Raw genomic sequence first — 27,589 nt, 5'->3', positions numbered from 1 at the left:
TATTGGACAAGATGTCAGTGTCATTCTCCTCTTTGAGTTTGGGATATTTCAGCACCCTAAAAATTGGCACACTAAAGGTTGACTGTTTTTGTAATTTAAAGACAGAGTAGAAAAGTGGACATAGTGGGAACCAGGAGGGAGAAGAAAGATTTAATGACATTTTAATGAATTATCTGTAGCATGGATATAAAATATCAGTATGTGGCTTTTATTTGCCAGAGATCTCATAGAATATAATCTTTTCTGATTTCTACAGTATCAAGTCATGGGTGGATAAGATGCAAGAAGACCTTGTTACATTGGCAAAGACAGCAAGTGGAGTCAATCAGCTTGTTGATGTGAGTAAAATCCACCAAAGAAATGTGTTCATCTTTTTATAAATTTGAATGTAGTTCTATCTTCTAGGAAACTATATGTCTGTATTACAAATGGGATATGATTTCTTCTGGGGATCTGCAAGTGAAGTACTGAGATAGACCGTTGGTACTATTTGTTACTGTGAACAAGAAATGCCATCCCTTAACAATTAATAAAAATTTCCCACCACACTTTACAGTTTGTATACAGCTCTCATTTAGATGAGTCTATGTATTATTTATTATGTATATTCCCGCCAAATTCACATTTGGTGTCATGTGTTTATTAACAGTGTTTCCTGTCTTTAGAATGTATTTTAGAATCAAGTGACTTCAAGTCCGATGACTTCAAGTCCAGTGATGGACTGATTCTTTTGAATATCCTCAATGGGAATACATCTTCATTCTTTGAGGGTAGATTTTATTTTAAAAATTATTTGAAAAACACTTACAGTCTTGTCTAGAGACTAGAGTGAGTCATTGAAATTGGTAATGAAGGTTTTGGTACAAGAAAAGGAAATACTATAAACGATGATTTTTCTTGTGATTTATTAACTGGCTATGAAAAAAACTCTAAAATGATTTTTGAAAATAACAGCAATATATAAATAATTGCATAGTATCTTAAATAGATTATTTTGACTGGGTAAGAGCAGTTATATGTAGGTTCCATAAGATTTATTAAAAATTACGTGTTTTCTTCTTAAAAGAGTCTCACTACTTCTATATTGATGTAAACTATACAACATTTTGAAAGCACTTTATCTTGTATTCTTAGTGATGCAGTAAAACCTGTTATTTTCCAAAAATGTGATATGTCAATAAGGTGACATGGCACAAAAGTGGTTTCATGTATAATATACTAATATTTATCATTAGAATCTTTATATAATATACTTCCCTGGGAGAAACTATAATGTGTGGTTACCTTATGTATTAATAGAAATTCATAAATAAACCTTCTTAAGCACATATTTCAAAAAATTATACCAGAATTTCTCTATAAAATAATTGTAGGTTTCAGGCAATTTTTTTCATCCGTATTAGCTATGGCATGTCACTCTTTCTTTTCTCCCTTCTTTCTCTAATAAACTTTGTTTGAAAACTTAAAAAAAAAAAAGAATTGTAGGTTTCAAACCAAGAGCATGTTAAAAAACCTAAATATCTGTTAGATTAGGAATATATTTGCAAAAGAAAAGTGTTCCTTGTGAATAACAATTCTAGTTACCCTAGCATGTTGAGCACATCATTTGTCTCAGGTACTGTGCAGACTGCCATGGATAGACAGAGAAATGTCGTTCTTCTCCTCAGAGAACTGACATTCTCCTGATCAGACATCTCGATTACTACGGGTGCAAAGATGTATGAAACCTGTTGTAAGCTGATGCTTGGGAACTACAATGATTCATTGGGAGAAAATACATTAGCATATGAAAGTGTGTAGGATAGTAAGTGAGCCTCTATGAAAGCGATGGAGTTTGTGAAAGGTCCAGCAAATCATTTAAATAATTTTCATTTAAATACTGTTTAAATTGAGAGAGCAGGTTTTATTCAATCACAGCGAGTAAAAACAAGAGAAATTACAGATTCTGGTTAGAAGTTACATGAGTCTCTTTATTGAGAAGTTCAGATTAAAGACAAGCTGTTCTTGGGAGCCTTTCTCTCACTCCTTTAGTGCTTCTCCAACCTCAAAAGCACTTGCTTGGCTACCTTCATTCGTATATTCGGTGTTAGCATGGGAAACTTTTCCTGCTGAATCTGCTTTTTTGGCAATGAATCATTAAGCAAAAAAAGGTCTCACTTGGTTTCCATTATGGTTTATGAAGTATGGATTGCTAAGACGAGTGTAAGTATTGATGAGTGAATCAATAACTTTGTCTGAATTAGAATAACAAAATAGAATACAAAAGATGAAAGAAAACCCTCCTAATTTTCTGTTCATGAGACGCACAACTCATTACAGTGACAGAAAACTTCCAAATAAAAAAGTTACACATTATATAACTGACTTTGGAGGAGATGTGTTAGAGCAGAATTAATTATTGGAATAAAGAATGTAAGTATTAGGGCACATGACGAGTATTAATTTGAGACAGAAAAATAATTCTATATGCCTCATTCCTTTTGCTTACAGAGAAGATTCATGATGTGGGCAAAAGGAGTGTGTTTGTTTTTTTGGCCATGGGAACTTAGAGCAAAAACTGGCTGATGGATGTTAGCATAGAGAGTTAAATTTGAGCTGAGATTGCGGATGTTGGATGTTGGAGTAACAGACATTGAATAAATGAAGGGACTTATCAGGTCCCTGGTTTAATATTGTAGAGGTGATATTTTTTCCCAAATTAATTAATATAATTGTTTTTACTGACTTCACAGGTACCCTTTTGACCTTTTACTTGAAGGTTTACAAGAACCAAAACAATGAAGCAACATAGTTAAAGCAATGCATCTTTGCAGTTTTCTGAGAATTGCTTTAAGGCATCATAAAATACATGCCCAAGGAAAGTTGATAATATTATTGAATAAATTTAGTACTTTAGCTTTGCAAATGAGAGACTTTGCCCAGTTGTCTGCCCAAGTAGGACTTATTGTCCCTGATGCACTCGAGTTTTAAGATGCCACTTACTAAGCCGGGCTCGGTGGCTCAGCCTGTAATCCCGCGTTTTGGGAGGCTGAGGTGAGTGGATTGCTTGAGCCTGCTGGTTTCAGACCCTCCTGGGCAACTTGGCAAGACCCCATCTCTACAATAAATCAAAAAACTAGCCGGGCGTGGTAGCACGCACCTGTAGTTCCAGCTACTTGGAAGGCTGAAGTGGAAGGATCACCGGAGCCCAGCAGTTCGAGGCTGCAGTGGCCAGGAGTGGCCACCGCACTCCAGTCTGGGTGACAGAGTGAGACTCCAATTCAAAAAAAAAAGATACCACTTACTGAATTGCTTCATTATCTAAACATCTGGAGACTACATATGCCTATCTATTGCATGTGTTTATCCACAAAGTAGATAAAATAATCAAGAAAAGAAAAAATTATTGGAAAGAAAAATGCATAATAATATTTCATAGTGTACTTTATGTATTAGAACCTTTTAAAATTCAACTGAAGGACCATCAATTCAAACACTGTATTAAGACTTTTACGTGCATTATATCATTAATCCTCATGACAGCCTTGTACAGTGAGCAACATCATCTTTGATATGCATGAATAAATTATTTGCAAGGTGGAAATTTTGTCCTGGGTTACACAACTGCTAAATAGATGCAACTTTGAAATTTGAAACTTGAAATTTGAAATTCTTACATGCTGTAGAACAAGAGTCCCCAACCCCTGGGCCTCCGATCAGTACCAGTCAGTGGACTGTTGGAAACTAGGTTGCACAGCAGGAGATGATTGGCTGGTGAGCTGAGCTTTGCCTCCTGTGAGATCAGCCAGCAGTGGCATTAGATTTTCATAGGAGAGCGAATTGTGAACTGTGCATTCCAGGATTTAGGCTATGTGTTCCTTATGAGAATCTAATGCCTGATGATCCCCCTTCCCCGTCCCCATCCGTGGAAAAATTGTCTTCCACAAAACCGGTCCCTGATTCCAAAAAGACTGGGGACCACTGCTATAAAATATATGTTAATATTTGCATTTTTATATTCCTACTTATATTTTGGAAAAGTAAACAGATCTCCAGATAGGTACAATGTTAGTATATCTGGTTATGCTATTGCACTTTTTATAAAAGCTATAATTTAGAAGAGGCCAAAGATCTGCCATGAACAATTATCTACTGATGAATATTTCCATTTGAGTTTAAAAAAAAAAAAATGGAGGGAAACTCCAAGATGTAAATTTACATGCGTGAGTTAAAAGTTCCTATTCTTGTGGTCATGCACAGAAATGATTTTGCCTGTATTTCCACTGAAATTATTGCTAAGAATGACACAGAAAGTAAATTTTTACTAATTTTGTCTTCACAATCTTCTAACTGAAGAAAACACAGGTTTTTTTTGGGGGGGGTTATTATAACTTATCTCTTTAAAAAGTCTTTTAAATTATTATACCATGATTCTGCCAATTCCTAGCCTTGTGATCTGGCCAAGATATTTAATTTTCATGGAGTTGTTGGGATTGATATTACAATCCATATAAAATATTGACCTGCAATCAGAACTCAACAAATGTCTTTCACCTGTGGCTTTAGTTGGGGATATTGTATTGTATTAGTTGGGGCACAGGCTGAGCCAATGTGCTAAAGAGACAAGATAACCATGTATTTTTCTCTCACATAGTCTAGAGATGAGCTGAGAAGGGCTGGCAGGGTGGCCCTGTCATCCTTAGCATGCGACTTCTGTTCTTGGGTTCAAGATGATTCCTCCAGTTACTCTTATTTCCTAGTCATCATGCAAAGAGGGATATTTGGAGAACAGATATCCAGTCATTGAAGGAAGAGTAAGACATTTTCACACATTCCAGTGGTCAATCTTGTAACATGGTCACATTTAAATAGAAAGAAGTCAATGAAGTGGAGCCTTTATCTGAGCAGACATATGACTAACTAAAATTATATCAAAATAAGAGGCCAGGTACAGTGGCTCATGCGTGTAATCCTAGCACTTTGGGAGGCCAGGGAAGGCAGATTGCTTGAGCGCAGGAGTTCAAGACCAGCCTGGACAACATAGTGAGACCATCTCTACGCACACACACATAACTTGGCATGGTGGCGCACACCTGTATTTCTAGCTATTAGGAACGCTGAGGTAGAAGGATCACCTGAGCCCAGGAGGTCAAGGCTGCCATGAACTGTCATCATCGTGATCATGCCAATGCATTCCAGCCTGGGCAACAGAGCCCAAATCAAAAAAATAATAAAAATAAAATAATATCACAATGGAAGGGGGCAGAATAAGTAATAGAGGATGACTAACAGCCTTCCACTGATAGGTATCCTTTATAAGTTAATACTATCTTTTATACTATGTTTAAAAATGTATTAAAGATATGTTAACACAGAATGGAAGCTGTATTCATACATTTGAACATTATAGATTAAGAAAATATAGAAATAAGTCCCCAAAGATTGAAAACATACATGTCTTTTTAACAGTCTAAATTATAGATATTTTAAAATACATTTGTTTTAACTTCTAAATACATACACACACACACACACACACACACACACACACACATACACACACACAAATAAATTCTTTTAGCTACCAAGTTGGCAAATGGAAAGGCTCATCATCACATATTTATGAATAGATAACATTTTTCAAGTTAAATGGTTTTCATACTATTGAAAACAGTATTTTGGGGTTCATGAAGTATTTTATAGCAACTGTTTCCCCATTAATTTGTTGAGAGAATATTTCATCATATGGATATACCTAAGTTTTGACCACCATTGAAATTGTCAGATATTGTAAACTAATGGGTTCTGTAGTGAGAATCTGCTTCATGAAATACGTTCCTATACATAAATTGGTGAATAGAAATAATTGACTTTTCTATATAATGCATTTCTGAATCTGCAAAATGTTATATTAAAAGGAAACAGAACCCAGCAAGTATGTCGGGGATGCTCAGTCACTATATTTGGCCCTGCTCCAAGGACAAAACTTTTTAACAGCATGAAAAAATTATAATCACCAGGGAGATTGGTTGTCTCTGTTGTGTACCTTCTTCCTTTCTCCCCATTTCCCATGAGAACTTTCTCATAGCCTCTTCTTTTTAGGACTTGATAGTTGTCATTTACATTTGATCATTTAACTCTGTAGTAATTCTTTTATCCTCAAATAGAGCATACCTGGTATTAGGAAACAAATGTGAAGAATATATTTTAAAAGATGCAAACTTTCTCTACATTCCAAATGGTGCTGTTTTTCCTGTCAGGGGTCTGGCAGGAGCTTAGCAGGTCTTGGACTCCAGTGAGACAAGTGAGGGACCTGGGTACCAGATTTAAGGAGGCACTGGCTCTGTGGCTCATAAACATGCCCAACCCCTAGACTGAGGTGGAAGGATTGCATGTGTAGGAGTTATAAGATATCTCACCCTCCCAGATGTCTTTTTTCCCCACAAAATAGAAAAAGTCTATTTTGATGGCAGAATATAGTACCAGTAAAGAGTACAAAGAGTGCGGGTCCCATTCAGTTCCCCCTACTGCCCACTGAGGTTTTAAAGAAGTTATTTATTTTTAAAAACAGTGGTTAATTACTGGCCTCACTCTAGTCCTGGCCTTGGGGCCCAGCAATGAAAAGGCCTTTCTTGCATTGTGTCAACTACTCTCCATTGCTAGAGACATAGAAACTTGCATTCTGTGGTCTACACACCAGTCCCATGCCTCCCCTCTACATTTTCTACCCTGGTCCTTTACCCCCATTCTCCATCTAAGTATAATATCAAGTCTCAGGTTTTTCTGATGAGACTTCCAGACTCATATCATGTATATACAAGGTAGAATGTGTATTCCTACAGTGTTTGGATATACTCATTTTAAAATACTCACCTATATTGTTTGACATTGTGCCATACTTTCCTTCTATAACTACTGTAACATTGTGTGGTGTTTTCTGACAATGAAGCATGTTAGGGGATCCAAATTTTCTGTTAACAGAGATTATTGTGTCCCCCTGGCTATCTGAGAAAGTTGAAACCATAATATGCCATCTTGTTGTTATGAAGTTTTCTTCTTAAATATAAACTTTCTGAATTTCTAAAAAATTAAACTATATATGCAAATATATTTAGGAAAATGTGTGGCTTAATTTTTTTTTTATAGTGGTTTCTTTTTAAAGGTAGAATCATTCTGCAATGGCATCATCATGGAACTTTCTGGTTTTTAATTCATTGTTAGGCTTTTTTAAGTTGAAGTTATTTCAGATTCAATATCTTTACATTTTAATATGCTATTCAGAGATGCAAATATGAAATGTGTCTGAATATTGAGCATTCAGTACTCTCAATTAAGGAAGTATTTACATAAGTGTTTTGAGCAAAGGATTTCTTTTCATTAGAAACTCAGATTGATGGCATTTTTCTTTAACATTGTGGTCATATCATCTTATGTAAATAGAATATTCATTTTCTTGATGGTGGAGAGTAATATATTAATATATTTACAAAAGAAGATCCTCAAAAGCAGAACGTAATTAATCACTGGGGATTCTAACTAGGGTGTCAGCAAGATGCACAGGCAACAAGAAGGATTGAGAATCTTCTTGTCCTGGGAGTGCTGCAAAGTAAACTGTATTAGAATATTCAGTATTAGAATTCCCTTTACCTGTTTGTCAAGTGAAATTAATAACAACACTCTCCCTTCCTCACAGAATTATTGTTAGGGCAAAAGGTAATATAAAATGAAAAAAAAATTAGATGCTTCCTACTTTTAATAAACAAATAGAGCTATGTATTATTATTTTGCATGTTTTGATTTTGTTCATAGTTGCCTAACTTCCCTCCACAATGAAAGGTTGTAACTAAATCATTTATGATAATTATGTAGGCATTGTAAGATATCTCACCCTCCTGGGTATCTTTTTCTCCCCCCAAAATAGAAAGAAGTCTATTCTGATGGCAGAATATAGTACCAGTAAAGAGTACAACGAGTGTGGGACCCATTCAGTTCCCCCCACTGCCCACTGAGATTTTAAAGAAGCTGTATATTTTCAAAAACAGTGATTAATTATCTTCATTTTCAAAGATATAGAATAAACTCTTAAGGGAATTTCTAATCTTAAGATGACTTTCAATACTTTATCAAGTATCTAACACTTTCTCTTTTACTTTGCCATTCTAATATTAAATATTAATTAACATTTTCTTAAGTGATGTTAATACTGAGGAATAAATTCTTATCTTTTTAAAAATACCAAATATAAGCCGGGCTGGGTGGCTCAGCCTGTAATCCCGCGCTTTGGGAGACTGAGGTGAGTGAATTGCCTGAGCCTGCGGGTTCGAGACCCTCCTGGGCAACTTGGCGAGACCTCATCTCTACAATAAATCAAAAAATTAATGGAGCATGGTAGTGCGCGCCTGTAGTTCCACCTACTTGGAAGGCTGAGGCGGAAGGATCGCCGGAGCCCAGCAGGTCGAGGCTGTGGTGACTAGGAGCATGCCACTGCACTCCAGTCTGGGAGACAGAGTGAGACTCCAACTCAAAAACAAACAAACAAAAACAAACAAACAAACAAACAAAAAACCAAATATATATCTAACTCAGTGGTTCTCAGCCACATGTTATTTTGTTCCCCTGAAGACGTTGGCAACGTTTGGAAACATTTATGGGTATCTTAACTCAAGGCATTAGGGGATTGTTACATTTTCTTGGCAGAGAAGCTAGTGAGGCTGTTAAACATCCTACAATATATGGGACATCCTCCCATGACAAATAATTATATATTAAGAAATGTCAGTAGCATTCGGGTTGAAAACTGCTCAAAAAGGACTGAAGAATTTGAGGCAAGAATAAGTGTATAAAATTACTTAAATGAATATGAATTTGTAAAATTGTATATCAGCATTGGTAGGTAGCACTTTTGCTTTGGAAAAGCTATTTGTTAATAAGGTATGACGGTTAAGGGCAAATTAAACTGGACTGCTTTTTAAAATTCTTTGTTGGCAGTGAAATAAATCAGGTCATTTGGGGTTAGAGACATTAAACTGGCAGCTCACTCAACCTATGGCTAATTATTTTTTAATTTAGTTTTAATAGAATCTAGCATGATCTTTTCCACTTTTAATTGCATATGAATTTTCTGGTCAAAATACAATACTCAATTCACATATTTATATATAGCTTCAGATATCGAAAGGGAGAGCCTAGGTTAAAAAAAATCTCTGGAATTAAAAAACAAAAAGCAAGTTGATAGTTTCTACTTTATTTTCCTTGTTATGAACTACATGTTCTTAGAGATGAAATTAAAATTTACCTTACATGTCAGATGTCTGTATTCTAAAAACTGACAGTTTCTCTTGGTGAATGGTTTTCATGCTCACTTTAGTCTTTGTATGGTGTAGTGTCTCTATTCCAGGGACTACCTACATTTCTTGTTAAACATAATCACCTGAACCTCTGTTTAGTGTGGAGAAAATTAAGCATGTTTATTATTATCGCTTGTCCTTTTTCTTCTTATATCTTTTATATCTTCAGTGCTCAGCGGTGTCATCATAGTGTTTTTGTTAATAGGAAGTATGGCAAGCAGTAGTGTGTGCTGTGGAAGGCTCACAATTCTAACTTCATTTTTCCTAAATGTCCTTGCAAAAGGCAATGTCCCATTTGAAATGTGTTACAGTCCTAGCTGAGAAGCTGTATTAAATCAAATAGAAAGAAAGAATAGAATGCCTAGGGAAACTCTCCAGTTTAATATAGTTATCATTGGAAAAGTATGTGCTATGCATCTGAGAATGGGTATTTATTGTATGTGTGTATATATGTATGTGTGTGTGTATGTATATAGTTGCATGTGTGTACACGTCTGGATAGTGTTTATCATAAACAAACATTTTTAATTCCTTCTATGTACTAATCCGGTGATAGGCACTTGAAATTCTGAGATAGGTATTACCGATCTAAAATAGTTTGATATTGACTGCAGAATAAGGTACAGACTAATATCCTGACTTTATAGCCCTCCGTAATCACGCCTCAATTTGCCTTTCAGTCTTTATTTTCCAGTAATTACATACACTTTGATCTCTTTTATCCCTTATTGAAGCACATGTTTTCTCTAAAGTGTGGCTATAATACCATTTTTTAAACTATCTTAGTCCATGTGATTTTACTTTCCTCTGAATTCTAAAAGCATACACTTCTGTGTTTCTTTATTGGAACACTAGTACTCTTCCTCATATTGATCATTACCTTATTTTGTATATTTATTGTTAGAATTCAGTTATTTTGTAGATGTTGTATTTGTAGCCCATTATGTAATTGCATAGCACCTTACTTAATGTTGTTGTTGTTGTTTTCTTCTGGTTTAATGTAAATGTTGATTTTAAAATACAGGGAAGAATTTGTTATAAGTCAGCATTCACATTCCCAGCAAAGCCAGTATCAGTATCCATCACTAATTTATGCAATCAATATTTATTGTGTCAGGCACTGTACTATGTGCTGGGCATCTACCAGTAAACAAAATAGGCAAAAATCTTTGTCTTCTTTAAGCTTACATTCTGGTTAAGTGAAATAGAAAACATATAATAAATGTGGCTTATATATACACACAATATATATATGTTAGATGATTGCAGATGCTAAAAAGTAGCATAATAAAAATCTCAAGTCATAAACATTTCAAAGGCAGAATCCTATCTCAAAAAGGTAGCTTATAGAAAAAAAAGGCTATAATTTACTTGAAATGAAGATACAGAGAGTCAAATATAACCCCCCAAAATGACATTGGTATAATATCATGCATCTTATAATCTAAGTATTTCCAGCTTCATAAATTTGCACAAACTACATTGAATTAATATATTTCAGATGAGTGGATTGCCTGAGCCCGCAGGTTCGAGACCCGCCTGGGCAATTTGGCGAGGCCTCATCTCTACAATAAATCAAAAAATCAGCCGGGCATGGTAGCGCGTGCCTGTAATTCCGGCTACTTGGAAGTATGAGGCGGAAGGATCGCCGGAGTCCAGCAGGTTGAGGTTGCAGTGGCTGTGAGTGGCCACTGCACTCCAGTCTGGGCGACAGAGTGAGACTCCAACTCAAAATATATATATATTTCAGTAGTTGACATTTGCATTAGTTCTTTGCCCAACTGTACAAAACACAACTGACAATATACTAAAGAATAAGACATTTTAAAGGCTTGACTTTTATCTGAGAGGTTGCATCATTTACTGTTTTAATCAAAGTGAAGGAGAGGCAGAGGTTGAAGAGATCAAGGGTTAATTAGAAAATATTGCATACTCTTTATGGAAAAATTTATTTTTTCAAACTCAACTAATTTTCATAAAAGTAGGCTTTATTTTTATTATCTTTATTGTTGGTGAGATATAGTCACTGGTTACTCTTTCTTTTTGGTGAAGGAGTCTTCACTTATATAAACATTTCTCAGTATTGGCCAGCTTAGATGTTGGCAAGAATTATGATAAACAAATAAATATTTATTATATTTTTGAATAATTGTACATTTTTTTTAGTTAAGAGAACTTTGATCCTTGGAAGTGACCAAGAAAGAACAGTATATCATTCTTTTGTGTTGATACAGCTTTTAGAAACAAGATATTATCAGTTGCTAGGGAACAAGTAGTTCAAAAGCCCAAGGAACACTTAATAAAGGAAAAAAAAAAAAAACCACAGACAAACATCCCTTATTGCAAAATTCAACTAAAATTAAGTGAAATTGATTTTGTGGCTATCTAAAGCAGTTAAGTTAACAATGAATCTCTTTTCCTGCTTGCATTAGTATTGAAGACATATGAATTTAGTCCTGTTAGCCAATATAGACAGTGAAATTAGAATGATTGTGGGACATATAATGTAACATTTTCTTTTAATCTCACTTTACATTATTATGAGGTGGAATGATATTTACTCTTCCAATTTATCTACACTTTTATACAGTGTATACATGTCTATTTTGATGTTTTTGGCTTTTCTGGCTAGACTTTTTTTTTTAGAACCTCACACAATTGTGAAGGTAATAATGGGTGTGCTTGAACTAATTTCATTATTTCCTGAAGCCTAACTGAAATTTTATATGTCTCACAATACAACTCATCTTTCATATTAATCAGAATCTAATGATGAATGAAATGAAAGTGGAAAGTAATAATTAACAAATACCGTTAATCACAACTTTCAAATATGGGTCTCTGTTAGGATTTTTATTTTTAGGAACAGTGAATCACTCAGGGAGTTTATCTTAAAACTACTAAAAAAACCCTCCAAAAACAGTGAATTTAAGGGAACTCAGGAGGATCCTGGCTTTTAGCAAAAACTCAAGGTATTTGGAAGATAGTTTGGTTGGGGTAAGGGTAGTTCAGAGTCAAGGCAGTCTTCAGAGACTATTATTGTTGAATCTCAGCTGGGAGCTCTTCACAACTCTCTCATTGTGTTAGTCTTCTATTTCTACTGTGACAAATTACTATAACCTGTTGGCTTCAAGCAATGAAGATTTGCTAAAGTACAATTCTATAGATTAGAAATCCGTTCTTTGGTTCATTGCCCCTTTCCTCCATCTTTAAAGCCAACAATGCTGGCCTGATTCTTTCTCATGCTGCCGTCTCTCTGGTTTTCTCTTTCTTAGCTACATCTTCCTCTTCCATTTTTAAAGACTCCCATGATTTCATTGATAACTTGACAATCTAGCGTAATCCTTTTATTTTAAGGTCAGCTGATTAGTAATTTTTTTCTTTGTGGTCCAGAGATCTTTTATTTTTGATACCTATTAAGCCATGAGTTCATAGGGAATGGGTTCCAGCAGCTCAGGTTCCTCTCTGGTGGTTCTCACAAAGTATGCTTTTCTGGGTGGAACAGGTTGGCACTTCAGCTGAATCTACATGTCTTTCTCCTTGGCTTCCTTCTTTTTCTGGTCATTTTCCTTCACGTGGTCCAGAAAGCTATCTCAGCTCTTCAAGTGCTTAATATGCTCAATACACACATTAATTCTTTTGGCCAGAATCTTGCCCTTGAATTGTTTGTTAACAACAATGCCGACAGCATGCTGGGTGACATTGTGGGCTCTTCCTGTCTTGCCATGGTAACATTTGTGGGGCATTCCTTTCTGAACAGTACCCATTCCCTTGACGTCTACAATGTCACCTTTCTTGGAGATTCACATGTATGTGGCCAGAGGAACAACCCCATGTTTTCTAAATGACCTAGAGAATATGTCCCCGGTGCCCCTCCTCTTTCCCTTTGTGTTCATCATTTTGGCAAACTACTGGAAGATGGTGGTTCTGACTGAAAGGCTGATTAGTAAATTAATTTCATCTGCAAACTTAATTGCCTTTTGCAACATAACAGTATATCCACAGGTTCTGGGGATTCAGATTTGGATATCTTTGGGAAGCCATTATTCTGTCTGCTATAACAACCACTTCTATTTCTCAGTGGGTCTAAATTCTGTTTTCCTCACACTTGTCTCTTCACTTCCACTTCTCCTCAAGCTCTTGACCCATGCTATTTCATCCTACCGTTATCCTGTGGTGAGATAATCTGGTTGGTTCAGTATATTACCACTGTTCCTACAGATCTTTTGTACCTGGCCCCTCACAAGCCATTGACTCAGAAGTTAGCTGCTTGAGGGTCTGATACAGACCTGATACAGGTTCTAATGCAATTATTTAGAGGTTAAGGGCAAGGCCCTACATAAGGATATTTCCAGTCATGTGCAGGGGAACTTCTAGGGCTCCTGTTTCAGCAGGTACTGTCAAAAACTTCCCTCAGATAGATAGCTGTGGGTATATGTCAGAAGTCTTGACTACTTTTCTAGGACAAGTTCCATGGAAGGGAAGTAAATATGCAAGTACTGGAGGATGGAATTATCAAAATCTACGTACTTAAGATTTAATATTCAGAAATTTGGCTGTGTTCCTCTTTAGGAAACTTAACTTGCTCATGAGCTGCCACTCTCTCTCCAGGAAAGAGTAAAATTAATCTTACCACTTGAAAGTTAGTCTCTTTCAGTTCAAAACAGACTTTTGTGGTCAATTAAGGGTTTAGTAAATTCTGAGCTCTAACTAACTGTCTTTAAATATTCTCTCATGTTCTCGACTTTGCTTCTTGGTGTCTGGGTACAAGGGAAAATTCATGTGACAAGGTGTCTGATGTATTTACTGTCTTTTGTTCTCTTGACATAGATATTGAACTTGATTGCTACTTATTACTTGACTAGTCTCCTCAACTTGTTTATTTGGACCTCTGCTTCCTATCCCTCAACCTGTGCATTGGAAATCTCTGGATCCTACGCTGAGCCTAGCGGACACACTGTCCCTTAATTCTGTTTCTTTCTTGCTTGCTCAAGGGGCTTTCCTGTATTTTCACATCCTGCTGTAGCTGAGGGATATTCAGGATGTAGAGTGGCACTGCCAACTCACTTTGCCTGCACATGCCACATTCATCTTCTGCTGTTCTGGGCAGTGGTTGTCTTTTGTGATGGAATGGGATTCATATTCTCTCCAGAGATTTCAAAACCTGAATTTCATTGTTCTCACTAATACAATGGCTAATTAAATGATTAATCAGATTTCTTAAAGTGAATTTGTAATAGAATATATGTGAAATACCTAAACCCTTAAATCTATGTTAAGTCTCTTTGTTCTAATCATTCTATGTTTGTTATATCACGTATACTAACATAAACATAATCTATGATTTAAGTCTCTTTGCTCTAATCATTCCATGTTAATTACGTCATGTTTGTTAACACAACATAATCTATGTTCTAAGTCTCTTTGGGGTATAGAGTGGTATAGAGTAGCTGCCTAATATTAATCTTCTAGTGGCAATACATGCCTATGGTTCAGATAGTTGGGAGACTGTTGCAGGAGCATCACTTGAGGTTGGAAGTTCCAGGATGATTGTGTCTGTGAGTAGTCACTATAATCTAGCTCAGGAGATATAGCAAGGCTTCATCCCTTAAAAATAAATAAATAAATAAGTAAGAAAATAAATAAATAAATATAAAAATCTTCTAGGTCATCCAAAGCTTGGATTTATGTTTCCTTTACATTAAGTATCTCTGGGGCATCGTATTATTTCATAGAATAATTTCATGGCATGATACTAAGGATTGTGATTTCCAAAATATTTCTTGAGAAATATTGTTAAATGATTATATAATTGAGTGGTATCACTTTTTACATATTATATTGGAGGTTATTTTAAAATGCATTATTTTGAGGATTATCTTGGAACTATGGACTTATTTCAAGCAAAGAGACTTAGAACATAGATTATGTTGTGTTAACAAACATGACGTAATTAACATGGAATGATTAGAGCAAAGAGACTTAAATCATAGATTATGTTTATGTTAGTATACGTGATATAACAAACATAGAATGATTAGAACAAAGAGACTTAACATAGATTATGTTTTTCCTGTGTTATCTCACAAATCATGATCTGCGTTGATTGTATACATAAGAGTGAAACTCAGTCTTTGAATGTAACATTAAAAAAGTGAAAGAATATTAGTTAAGATTCTAGGAAAGAAGGAATGTATAGGTAAAAAGTATTCTTTTTGTCAAGACTTGGTGAGAATGCAAGTAGGAGAACTTGAACTGCAGAAAAACTTAGCATATTAGGGTATCAATTAGGAGGAAAATACCCTGTTTGAGAGTCTCTCTATATGCAGCATTCTTTCTAGTAGAAAAACCAAAGACTAATGTCACCCAGCATGTGAGGAGTTTTCATGATGTGAATAGTTACAGAAACTGAGTTTTTCTGGGGCCAGAAACTCATTATTTCCATCATGTTGCTTTTCCTTTAGGAGAGAATGAAATAAAATGGCAAAGCAGATAATTATTTATAAAACGAAACTAGGAAGAAGAAAAGATACTTTAAGCCATGTTTTAAATATTAACATATTAAATTTAGAAATGTGGCTTATTTTAGTAGTGGAAAGAGTTAGGAATATATATACATTATGACAGTATATTGTGTAATCTCAAAATTTGCATGAAATCTTGTACTCTGAAAATTGTTTACTAAACATATATCAAGAGACTTTTTGAAACCCTTCACAATTGCTCTCGCAACAACAAAGATTATTATATTCTTTAGAACCAGAAACATGTGATAGTTCTTTTTATGGGTAGTTATATCATTTTAACTTATTTTTATTACTAAAGAAAAAATTTCAATTGTGGTTTTATATATAAATAATACAGCTGGATGTTTACACTGGGGTTCTAGGCTCTAGATTCCTTGACTTAATTATTTTAAATTTATTTGGGTTAGATTTTATTTTTATTTCTTAAGTATTTTTTAAAAATCCCCAAAAGAAAATTTGTTAGAATATAATTTATACATTTAAGAGAATATGTATATGCTTGAAATAAATTTTTCTTCTGATTTATAGTGTATTCATTTTTTTAAAGCACCTCATAGTGTATCTGGCAGAGATAGGTAGAGATTTAATCAATGGCATTGCCAGGTTGGTAGCAGTGGCTCACACCTGTAATCCCAAAACTTTGAGAGGTGGAGGCAGGAGGAATTCAAGAACAGCCTAGGTAACAAAGAGATACTTTGTCACTACAAAAAAATTAAAACATTAGCTGGGCATGGTGGCATGAGCCTGTAGTCCCAGCTACTCAGGAGGCTAAGGAGGGAGGATTACTTGAGCCCAGGACACTGCACTCCAGCCTAGGCAACTGAGCAAATGAATGAGACTCCAACTCAATAAGTAAACAAACAAACATAAGTAAATAAATAAATGACAGCTGGGCTCGGTGACTCAGCCTGTAATCCCGCTCCTTTGGGGGGCTGAGGTAAATGGATTGCCTGAGCCTGCAGATTTGAGACCCGCCTGGGCAACTTGGCGAGACCTCATCTCTACAATAAATCAAAAAGTTAGCCAGGCTTGGTAGCACACACCTGTAGTTCCAGCTACTTGGAAGTCTGAGGCAGAAGGATCGCCGGAGCCCAGCAGGTCGACGCTGCGGTGGCTGGGAGCGGACACTGCACTCCAGTCTGGGCGACAGTGAGACTCCAACTCAATAAATAAATAAATAAATAAATAAATAAATAAATAAATGACATTGCCTACAGTATGTAATATGAAATACGACTCTCCACTAACTATGAAGCATATTGAATTCCCTATACCACAGGAAGGAGGTTAGACTTCATAGAGAAAGGAACAGGATATTAATGGTACAAAGCATACTACATTTCACACCAATTAGCTTTATTGGTTTTACTGCAAAGAACTAAATATCCTGGATCAATTAAAGTGATGTTGAGGTTTATCTATTTGTAGCCTAAGTCAATTAATCTATGTTCCTGAATCTCATTTTAGGCTGAAATGAAAGAGAAAGCTTTTGTTGGATGAAGTTCTTCATGAATGACCTAGGTCTTTAAAACAGGACTCAATAATTTGCCTCTCAGCAGGAAGCATAAGCAATCCAGTAATATGCAGGACTCCTGGATGAAAGCAAATATGGGGATTTTTATATCACTGGAATTAATGTACCTTGAATGATTTGAATGAAAACTTACAAGGTCAGAGTTCAAATGAGTATGGCAAAACCTTGTCATTGAAATAAGTCAATCAATTTTAGGCATAATCATTTGACTTAAATCTTTTAAAAAATTAATTTTTAATCACTTAAGTAAAAAATTAACAAGCCCATGTAAAATGAATATTTCTATGATCAATAAATGTTGGCTTAGGTGTCTCTGTCCCTTTGAAGCCAGTGTTCACCAGTGTCATTCATGCTCAGATGAGACCAGGCGGCAGGACCTGTTGGTAGTGAAGCAGAATGCTGGAGTTGTGCCAGAAAAAAGCAGGGTTGAACTGGTTCCTGTATGTGCCTGGATTCACATCTCATAAGACAGTAAAAACCTGCCAGGTCCTGGCTTTCAAAGATGGTTTAGTCATGCATGTGCGCCCCATCTGTTTGACGCATAAGGGATTTCCTCCTCGGCTCAGCCTTCCAGCCACAAACACCGACACTGTTTCCCCCTTCCTCTTTTCTTTATTCTTTGTCCCCTGCTGGGAGTGTACAGGCTGTGTAAGCCAGGTGCAGCTTATGCCACTCCAGAGAACTCCTTCCACAGACACTGAGGTTGAGCCAGAAAGGCAGTCGAGTTTTGCCTTTTGCTACCTAACTGAATTTCAGTGATAAAAAACAACATTGAGTTTGATAATAACAATAAATACATCATTACAATTCTAACTAAACTGTCTCCACATTCCTTCCCCAGAGTTGGCCTCATATGCTGCAGTTCTCCTTCTGTCTTTTAGGATGGTCTTCCTTTTTCTTAAAATACTGATGACAGTTGATACCAGGTTTAGTGGCTGGGGAGGGGATACAGCTTCAAACCCAAAAATTGCACACACAAACTGTTGTGGTACAAAATATTTTACAACCTGTTAATATAGCCTCTGTTTTGGCAAGCTGGGAGTCTTATAGTAAATTTATATTTATGTGTTTTTTTTCCTTATACACCCAAACTCCAAAAGTGCAAGACGAGGAAAGAAAAGGGTGGTCTTTCTAGTCAGTTGTTTACAGTTTCAGAGATATTCTAATGGAAACTTAAGAGCCAAATAAGTAATTATTGTTTTTATGAATTTTATTTTTTTCATACAGATCTATGAGAAGTATCAAGAATTGTATACTGTGGAACCAAATAATGCGCGCCAGCTGGTGGAAATTGCAGCCAGGGATATCGAGAAACTTCTAAGCAACAGATCTAAAGCTCTAGTGGTGAGTTAAAATTGAATGTGCTCATTTTATTGTTTTATATTGCTTACTTTTTAATTTTTCTCTATTTATTTGGAGATTTTTCTTGATATGCTTTCTTTACCTTAAAAACTGTGTTCATCTAATGTGTTCCTTAAAGATGAGATATCATGGTTTCATTGTGAATCCAAAATAATCATTTAGCTTATTTCTAATTATTAGTTTATTTTAATATTCTGATTATCTTAAAAAATGTATATTTAATTTATGTACATGTTTATCATATGTAAGTCATGATGAATAATAAAATAAAAGTATTTAAATTTACCATATAGCATAAAACTCACAAATATTATGAGCACCTACATGCAGAGTATAGTACTCTGTTGTTCCATTATTCTGCCTCTCTGCTAGAGGTGACCAATATGCTAGATATTCAATTAATCATTTTTTCTTTTTAAAAATAGTTCTACCTCAGAAAAATGCTTTGCTAAACAAGATATTTTTCAGTTTGCTTACTTTTCAGCTTTATTAAATTCGTATCCTACTGTATGTAGTCTTCTGCTCCATTTCTCTGTCACCATTAGGTTTGTATGATTTATCTGTATGTTTGCATTTAGATGTATTCACAGTTAAATGCTATTTTATGAGGATCTATCCTTATTTATTCACTTAGTCTCTGTTGGTAAAGTATTATTTGGGTTGTCTCCAGATAAATGCTATGATGAATAGTGCTGCTGGATTTTCCTGAACAAGTCTCCTAATACATATGTGCAAGAATATTTGTAGGGTTTATACAGGATGGTAGAATTGCTAGAATGCAGGGTATTCGCCATGTCAGATTTACAAAAATATGATAACTGCCTGCCAAAATATTTTTATCAATTTAGATCAAAAACTCGCTATATACGTGTCCCCATTAGTTCATATCCTGGCCAAGATACAGGACTGTCATACTTGTTAATTATAGGCAGTCAAGTGGGTGTAAAATGGTACCTCAGCTTACTACTAATGAAGAAGACCTCTTGCTCTATATTCATTCACCTTTCTTGTTTCTTCTTCAGTAGAAACAATTGATTTATAGGTTATTGTGTTCTTGATAGTAATTCATATTAGTTATCTACAATGCAGAGATATTTTTCCAGTGGTGCCTCATCCTTGTCTTTATCATGATTTTGATATGAAAAGTTTTTAAATTTAATGCAAAGTCAACTATTCTTTTAATTATTAGTATTTTCGGGTATTTCTTAAAGAAATCCTTCCCTACCTTGAGGTTACACACATTATTTTATTTTATTTTATTTTATTTATTTTTGAGTTGGAGTCTTACTTCGTTGCCCAGGCAGGACAGTGTAGTGGTACACTCACAGCCACCCCAGTGTCGACCTGCTGGGCTCCAGCAATCCTTCTGCCTCAGCCTTCCAAGTAGCTGGAACTACAGGTGCGCGCTACTAGGCCCAGCTCATTTTTGATTTATTGTAGAGCTGAGGTTTCGCCAAGTTGTCCAGGCTGGTATCGAACCCACAGGCTCGGGCAATCCAGTTGCCTCGGCCTCCCAAAGTGCTGGGATTACAGGCTGAGCCACCGAGCCTGGCTCATAATTTTAAAATAGATTTTACTCTACATGGTTCTACATTTTATTTTTCACATTTTCTTATTTAGTTCACTTGGAAGTGATATTAGTATATAATTTTAGGTTGCAATTCAAATTAATTTTTTTCCAAGCAGTTTTCTCAGGGCATTTATTTATTTGTCTATTTATTTATTTCTACAGCCTTAGGAGTACTAATAGTTTTTGGATACATAATTGCATTGTATAGTGATGAAGAAGTCTAGGCTTTAAATGTTCACACCACTTCCATCTGTGCACGTTGTACCTGATAGGTGATTTTTAATCCTTACACCCCTTCCCCCCCTCCCCGCTCTGAATTATCAATGTCTATTATACCATCCTCTATGTCTCTGCAGATCTTTGGTTTAGGTCCCACTTATAAGTGAGAACGTGCCATGTTTGGTTTTCTGTTTCTGTGTTAGTTTACTTAGGATGATGTTCTCCAGTTCCATCCAAGTTGCTGGAAAGACATATTTCATTCTTTTTCATGACTGAATAGTATTCTATAGTGTATATATGCCATATTTTCATTATTCACTGATCAGTTGATGGATTTTTAGGTTGATTCTACATCCTTGCAATTGTGAATTGTACTGCAATGAACACATGAGAACAGGTGTCTTTTTTATATAAAGACCTTTGACCCTTCAGGTAGACACATAATAGTAGTATTACTGGATCAAATGACAGATCTACTTTGAGTTTCTCTGAGAAATCTCCGTGCTGATAGAGGCTGTACTAATTTACACTCCCACCCACAGTGTATAAGCATTCCCAGGGCATTTATTAAATAGTTTGCCTTCTCCCAGTGAACTCTGATTGTTAAGCTAGATAACGGTAGACGGAGTTACTCACTGTATTATTTTTCAGAGGGATCTTGAGTATTTTTGAGCTATGACTTTTTATCTAAATTTTAGATTCAGAATATAATTATCTCTATTGGGATTCTGATTGATATTATATTGACTCAGATCAAATTGAGAAGAAGTGATATATTTATTATATTTTGTCTTTCTATTTATAAATAGTATCTTCCATTTGGCCACTCAATAAACTTTTAATTTTTTCACAAAGTTCTTATGTATCAGTTGTTAGATATAGTGCTGGAGCTTCAGTTTAGCTCTTATTCTATAGATCTCAGAACAGTTATGGGTATTTGAAGACAGCTCTGAATTTCCTGTTTACTTAACACTCACAATTCAGATTTTTAGTTTGCTATATTTTATATCTATCTTGACCATCAGAATTTTTTCTTGCTTTCTTAGTCACTTTTAAGTCTTTGTGTTATGTTTTGTAAAGAGTTGAAGATATTGTTATAATGTATATATTTTGTAGGTATGCATTTTGGAATATTTGATTTGTCGTATTGCTAGAAGTTGAAACATTAAAATTTTTAAACATAAATAATTGAGTAATACATGGTAAGATAAACTTTTATTATAGGAAAACTCAAAGTTTTATTATCTTTAATTTTGGGGATGTGAATACCCTTTTTAAACATTTAGAGATGTAAATGTTTATAGTAAGAATCTATCTAATAAAAATAGGGAATTTTCTACTTAGGTAATTAATACTCTGATGAGTGCTGACAATGATTCTTTTTTATTGATTTTTATCAGCTTACATTTTTCCTTCACATGTAGGAAGCTAGTAGTGTGGACATCAGAGTCCCTTGAAAAAGGTTGTAGAGTGAAATAGTGTGTATCTTACCTTAATTAGATAAAAATAGGAGCTTATTGGAACTTTGTTGTTTATCACTTAGAATTGAAGCTCAAGATACCTGGGGCATTATTTGAGTCCTGTAGGTGATCAATGAATATCTTAAATGCGTGATGGCAGACTACAGAAGACAAAAATAATTATTAAATGTAGAATTAGATTTTATTTCAGGGAGAAAGATTCATGTTTGTTTTCAAACTAAATTATTTGCTTAAATTCTTTGATTCCACAAAAATAGAAAGCATTATGTAAAGTAAATATTTTGAGACTGCTTGAGAACAGGTGCTACATTTTATTGTAACTGAATGCAAGATGGCATTATTAATTTACTTCTATTTTTATTGTAGGCTTATACTCAGGGAGACATCTGGATTAAAGAAACTTTATCTGGATAGGGTACTAATGTAATTTTATAGGTAAATATAGTTGGAAGAAATCATGAATATACAAATCTAAGGTAGATGATAAAATTTAATACCAGCTGGATTTTATTGAGTACTTAGTGGGTAGCATCATCTAATTACTTTTCACAATAATAATATGATCTAGACACCATTATGAATTTCATTTTTCAATGAGGAAACTGGGACTTTGAGGTTTCCTGAAACTTGCCCAAGGTAATGTACCTGATAACTGATGCCAGTATTTCTCAAATATTAATATGCATACAGATCTCAGTGGCTCTTGTTAGATCAGGTCAGAGATACTTCATTTCTAATAAGTTTTCAGGTGATGCTCATGTTCTTGTTGTAAAGACCATACTCTGAGAAGCAAGAATATGAGAGGATTCAAATTTAGGTGTTTCTGAATTCAAGATCTGTACAAACATATCCTTTGACTTAACAAAGATGGAAGTAGTAGCTAGGCAGTATTCTGTAAACGTTATCCATCCACACTAAGTAAGAATTGGATGTTCCAAATAATGTTAATTTTCCAGTGAATTTTATATTGATTAACAATTTTCAAAAGAATGATTCAATGAAATCACATATATAGTATTGAAACAATTTTCATTTTTGAGTATGAAAACTTTTGAAACCTTTATTATTCTTCAATATCAAAGTTATTAACATGATACTTTGGAAAATGTAGATGTAAAAACTGTGAAAGAAAATAAAATTGTACTTTTTTTTTAGCTGTCTACTAAAGAAATGACTTAACAATCTGTCTCTGAAAATTCAGGTTTTAAGAAGGGAAATGAACCACTGGAGGTTTCTTTTTTTTCCTAGTAGAATTATTGCTTTTCATTGTCTGCAATAATTATTTTTGTGCATGCATGCACACAAATTTTATGTACCTCAGCATTAATTTTAATCTTATCTTTTATAGCCTGTTGATTAAAAACTCAAATATAACTTATTTTATTGCTTTATGCTTTTGCTTATGTTTGTTTTTATGTTTGACTCTAAATGACTTCCTCCAACATTTTCTTTTTTCAATTTCTGCTTTTATTTTGACTTTATATTTACATTCATTTTGTGGAATGGTCTTTTGATCTGTTCCATCTACTAGCTTAGGAAAAGCTGAAAGAGAAAATGATACAAAAATTTTTAGTTGCTACCTCTTTGATAGCAAAATAGACAATAGTTGTCTGTTTGTGATAGCAAAACTTCAATAGTTGTGGGGTTTTTTTTGTTGTTGTTGGGGGAGGACTATATAAAATCATATTTTGATTCTGATGATTTATATACATTAGGTCCTTACAGGAATTCTATGCAGTAAGCACAGTAAATATTCATTTTTATTCTATAAATTTGGAAAAGCAGAGGATCAAAGTTCTTGTTTAAGGCTTTATAGATAGCACAGCTAGTGGTAGAATTCAATTTTGGGAATTCTGTCTACAAATGCAATTTTTCCCTCTAAACCCACACTGACAGTCTGAACCAAGATATATCTGCTAAATGACTTTTCTTGACATTTGCTTTATCTGTGTCTCAAAAACTGGCTCCATACGATGTTTGTCCTGCTAATATCATTGGATCATTTTTTAAGCATTCTCAAACCAAATAATGTTTAGAAGCAAAAAAAGAAATAATCATTTGACATTGTTATTGACATTCATTTCTGCCTGAACTAGCTGAAATATCTGTAAGTGTTAATGAACAATTTATAGGCTAAAGGTTTTCAACAATATGAGCCAACCTCTGATGATGCCTCCTGAGAGATGGATCTAAATGAAATCAGTGGTCTCATTGTTCCCCAACCAGACCAGCCAAGAGTATCTGCTCAGTGAAAAAGGTCTCTAGGCATTTTGGTGAAAGAAAATAGGATCAAGATTTTAATAAACAAATTTTTCTAGTGACACTTTCCCAATTATGGCATATTCTGTCTTCCTCTGGTTGTCCTGGTAACTTTAATTAAAGCAGCTCCGATCTATTTTGAAGCTTTAAGTACTGTAATATGCTCCATCTCTTAATTCAACCTTGATATTGAGCTTATGATTAGATAATGAAAAATATTTTCAAATGATTATTAAAGTAGGTTTTGGTTTTTCCTGGAAGTATCAGATTTTTGTTTTAATTAAATAGTTGGTTTTTTTTTAAGTTCTACATTATTTGTATTTGTCAGCAGTGCCAGTCAATTTTTCTAAAAACTCAGATTTCTGGTCTTTATCGCTAGGGATTTTAACTCAAAAATATAGAAAGAAACCATATAAATATAGAATGCAAAGAAATGAGAGAGGGATCAAAGGGAGAACTGTGAAATTTCTTCAAGACTCAAAGAAGAATTAAAAATGTATTGTGTTTGGCTATTAGGAGTCATTGGTCTACTTTTGTGAAAAGAGATTCAGTAGAATGTATTGCAACGGAATTAAGACTACTGTTAAAGGGTGATTGGAAAGTGACAAATAGGCAAGAAATTTGTCTAGCAGTCTGGTAGGACAGTCTGGTAGGACAGTGAAGGAAAAATGTGGAGTACTACCAAATAATTTTTTGTGTGTATTTGTTTATAAAAATGGAGGACAAATAAGCATGCCTATAATTAGAGAATAATAAATCTTTGAAATTTGAATATAAGAACAAAAGTCTTAATGTTGAAGGATGGCTCCAGAAAAAGCAGATAGAGGGAGGATCAGGGTCATGCAATTTATCTTTGAAAAGATGGTGGAATCTTTCATTTGGGACAAAAGGGATATTGTTAAATAAAGACAATTGATTTGGCAGGTAGAGACAATTTGAAAGCAACACTGGTTGACCACTTCTTGGCCAAGTAGGATGACATATTGATATGCACACATTGAAGGGGCCGTGGGAATCTTGCAGTCTGTGGTAAAGGTTTAGGGGGGCAAATTAAGAAAAGGTGAAAGAAGTCTACTGTGGGTAAATAAAATGACTGAATATAATCTAGGGCCTTCCTAACCCTGGAAAAAATCAGAAGATATGCAATAATATGTTCTAAAAGTGAGCTTCTAAGCTACATATGAATTTCAAATAACTGTCTGAAAATGCTCTCTCTGTGTGTGTGTGTGTGTGTGTGTGTGTGTGTGTGTGTGTGTGTGTGTGTGTATGAGGTTGTGTATATTTTGACCATTAGTCCAAAATCGAGCTGAAGGGTATAAACTATCCAGGTTAAAGAGAATAGAAAGAGAAAAAGTTCTTTGAAAAAGTGTAAAATACTGTGCCATTTTCTTTTTGCCAAGAGAAGAGTGTGTTTACCGTTCTCTTTAACCTTAGTGTAAATGTCTTTGAAAGGATTACCTAGAGAGCTAATATATTTCCCTTTGAGTCTGAGCGGTAAAGGAACTAGGTGATCCATTACTTGTTTTGCAAAGTTGAGATTACTTTTATTTATTTGGATTTGATACGTGGCTGTGGGTGCTAAAAGTAAAGAGCTGAGGCTAGAGGTATCTATCTGGTGGCAGGGCAATGAGACATGGTGTCGTTGGGCACAGACTTACACACAAAACAGGGTAGTATGGGATGGAGTTTGTCTGGGACTCAAGGACTTTCTGCCAGGGGCAAAACCAGCTTGGCAGAAACAGGGTAGAAATATACCGTCAGATGGGAGCTAAGGGGCTGGGCTATAAATGACAGCTAGAAGTTTGGCATTGCAGTTGTATGTCCTGAGTATCTCTAAACAACCAGGCAAGTTTGTTAAGAGAGGAACAAGTCAGTGTTAAACATCCATCAGACCCAGAGAGTAATAACTCATAATTATAGTCAAGAAAAGGACTTCCATTGCCAGCTTTCTCATAGTGCCACTGCTGAAATCACCGTGTATGAACTGATAAGTAGGGTCAAGATGGATCAGGAGGAGAAGCTTGGAGAGTAGACGTAGAAGTTACCACACTCCCCACCTGAAGCTTCTTGGTCTTGCACAGTACCAATCTGACAATGGGATTTTAAGTGAATTTTAAACTAAGCTTAAAGTTTTGATTTTTAATCCAGATTACATATTTTAGTTGATTAACTAAAACTGTTTTTAGAAATGCAACTTTTTTTTTTAGAGTCGGTGTCTCACTCTATTACCTAGGCTGGAGTGCCATGACACAATCACTGCTTACCTCAGCCTTAACCTCTTAGGCTCAGGTGATCCTTCTACCTCAGCATCCAAGTAGCTAGGACTATAGGTTCATACCAGATTAATGTATTATTTAAAGGTTAGCAGTGAAGTGTTTTTGAACAACACTTTCAGTAGTAAATTGCTCAATGCTAGAGAGTGAGTTTTCCCTCCCTCATTCCATGAAGTAGTGTCAGTTGAAAATAGCTGTTTGAACAAAGGTGCTTTTGAAAAATGGCGAGTTGTCAAATATATCTTTATGATAGAAAGTACAATGAATGGTATAGCACACCTAATTTTTTAATGGAAGGCTCAGACAAGGAAAGGTTTTGGGCAATAGTGATAGTCTGTTTCTCCTAAGAGAAATCTGTTAGATGTGATTCTTATAGACTTGCGTTGTCTTTAGAATTAGAAAGCAATATTTAAAGTATCAACAAGACCATTATTGTACTGACAATTTGGCAAAGATGATGTATGTTCTCATAACAAAGCACTAGCAAAAATTAGGGGAAGGGAGAGTATTGAGTTCGTTGATTACTTTGAGGAAAATGTGAATTAGGTCAAATGACTTGCAAAACTCATACAGGTAGTAATGACATAATTTGTAGGGCCTAGTCCAAAATGTAATGTGAGTCCCTTGTTAAGAAGTTATTAAGAATTTCAGGATGGTAGCAGCAGAGAATTAAATCAAGTCTAGGGCAGGGCCCTGTCTGACTACAGAGGTCTCATACCCATGAGGTTAGCTGGTTCTGTACACGGGTGGTTGACCTGGAACCTGAACTTGGGACTTTCAGCTACTTGTACAGTGCTCCTTCTGTGTTGACAGTCATTGACTTTATCTGGTGACTTGAGAGTCTATGAAACCTATGATGATTGTTGAATAATCCCAAAGTGAGGCCCCCCCGAAAAAAATCCATGTCATTTCTCTTCTATTTTTTATGAAATGCAAAATAACTTTTCTCAATAGAAATTCTCTGATCTGAATGTGCTAACTTGTGTTTTGGCTAAAAACAAATATAGAGAAACAGTGCTAATCCAAGGCCAATCTCTT

General features: G+C 35.0%; 1 protein-coding gene across 1 annotated transcript in view; it reads left to right on the top strand.

Moving 5' to 3' along the window:
* The first annotated feature begins 255 nt into the window (after positions 1-255).
* The window catches only part of CACNA2D1 (calcium voltage-gated channel auxiliary subunit alpha2delta 1), a 395,813-nt gene continuing 368,479 nt past the window's right edge, over positions 256-27,589 (top strand). The window contains exons 1-2 of the mRNA XM_021707777.1: positions 256-338; positions 18,615-18,731. Of these exons, the coding sequence (XP_021563452.1) occupies positions 279-338; positions 18,615-18,731 (177 nt within the window). The 5' untranslated portion in view covers positions 256-278. The remainder of the gene's footprint in view (positions 339-18,614; positions 18,732-27,589) is intronic.

This window comes from Carlito syrichta, unplaced genomic scaffold, assembly GCF_000164805.1.
Source record: "Carlito syrichta isolate Samal-C Ts95f unplaced genomic scaffold, Tarsius_syrichta-2.0.1 Scaffold124319, whole genome shotgun sequence".
Lineage (NCBI taxonomy): Eukaryota > Metazoa > Chordata > Mammalia > Primates > Tarsiidae > Carlito > Carlito syrichta.
The sequence above is the reverse complement of the archived record's forward strand: the minus strand, read 5'-3'. Positions and strand labels throughout refer to the sequence as shown.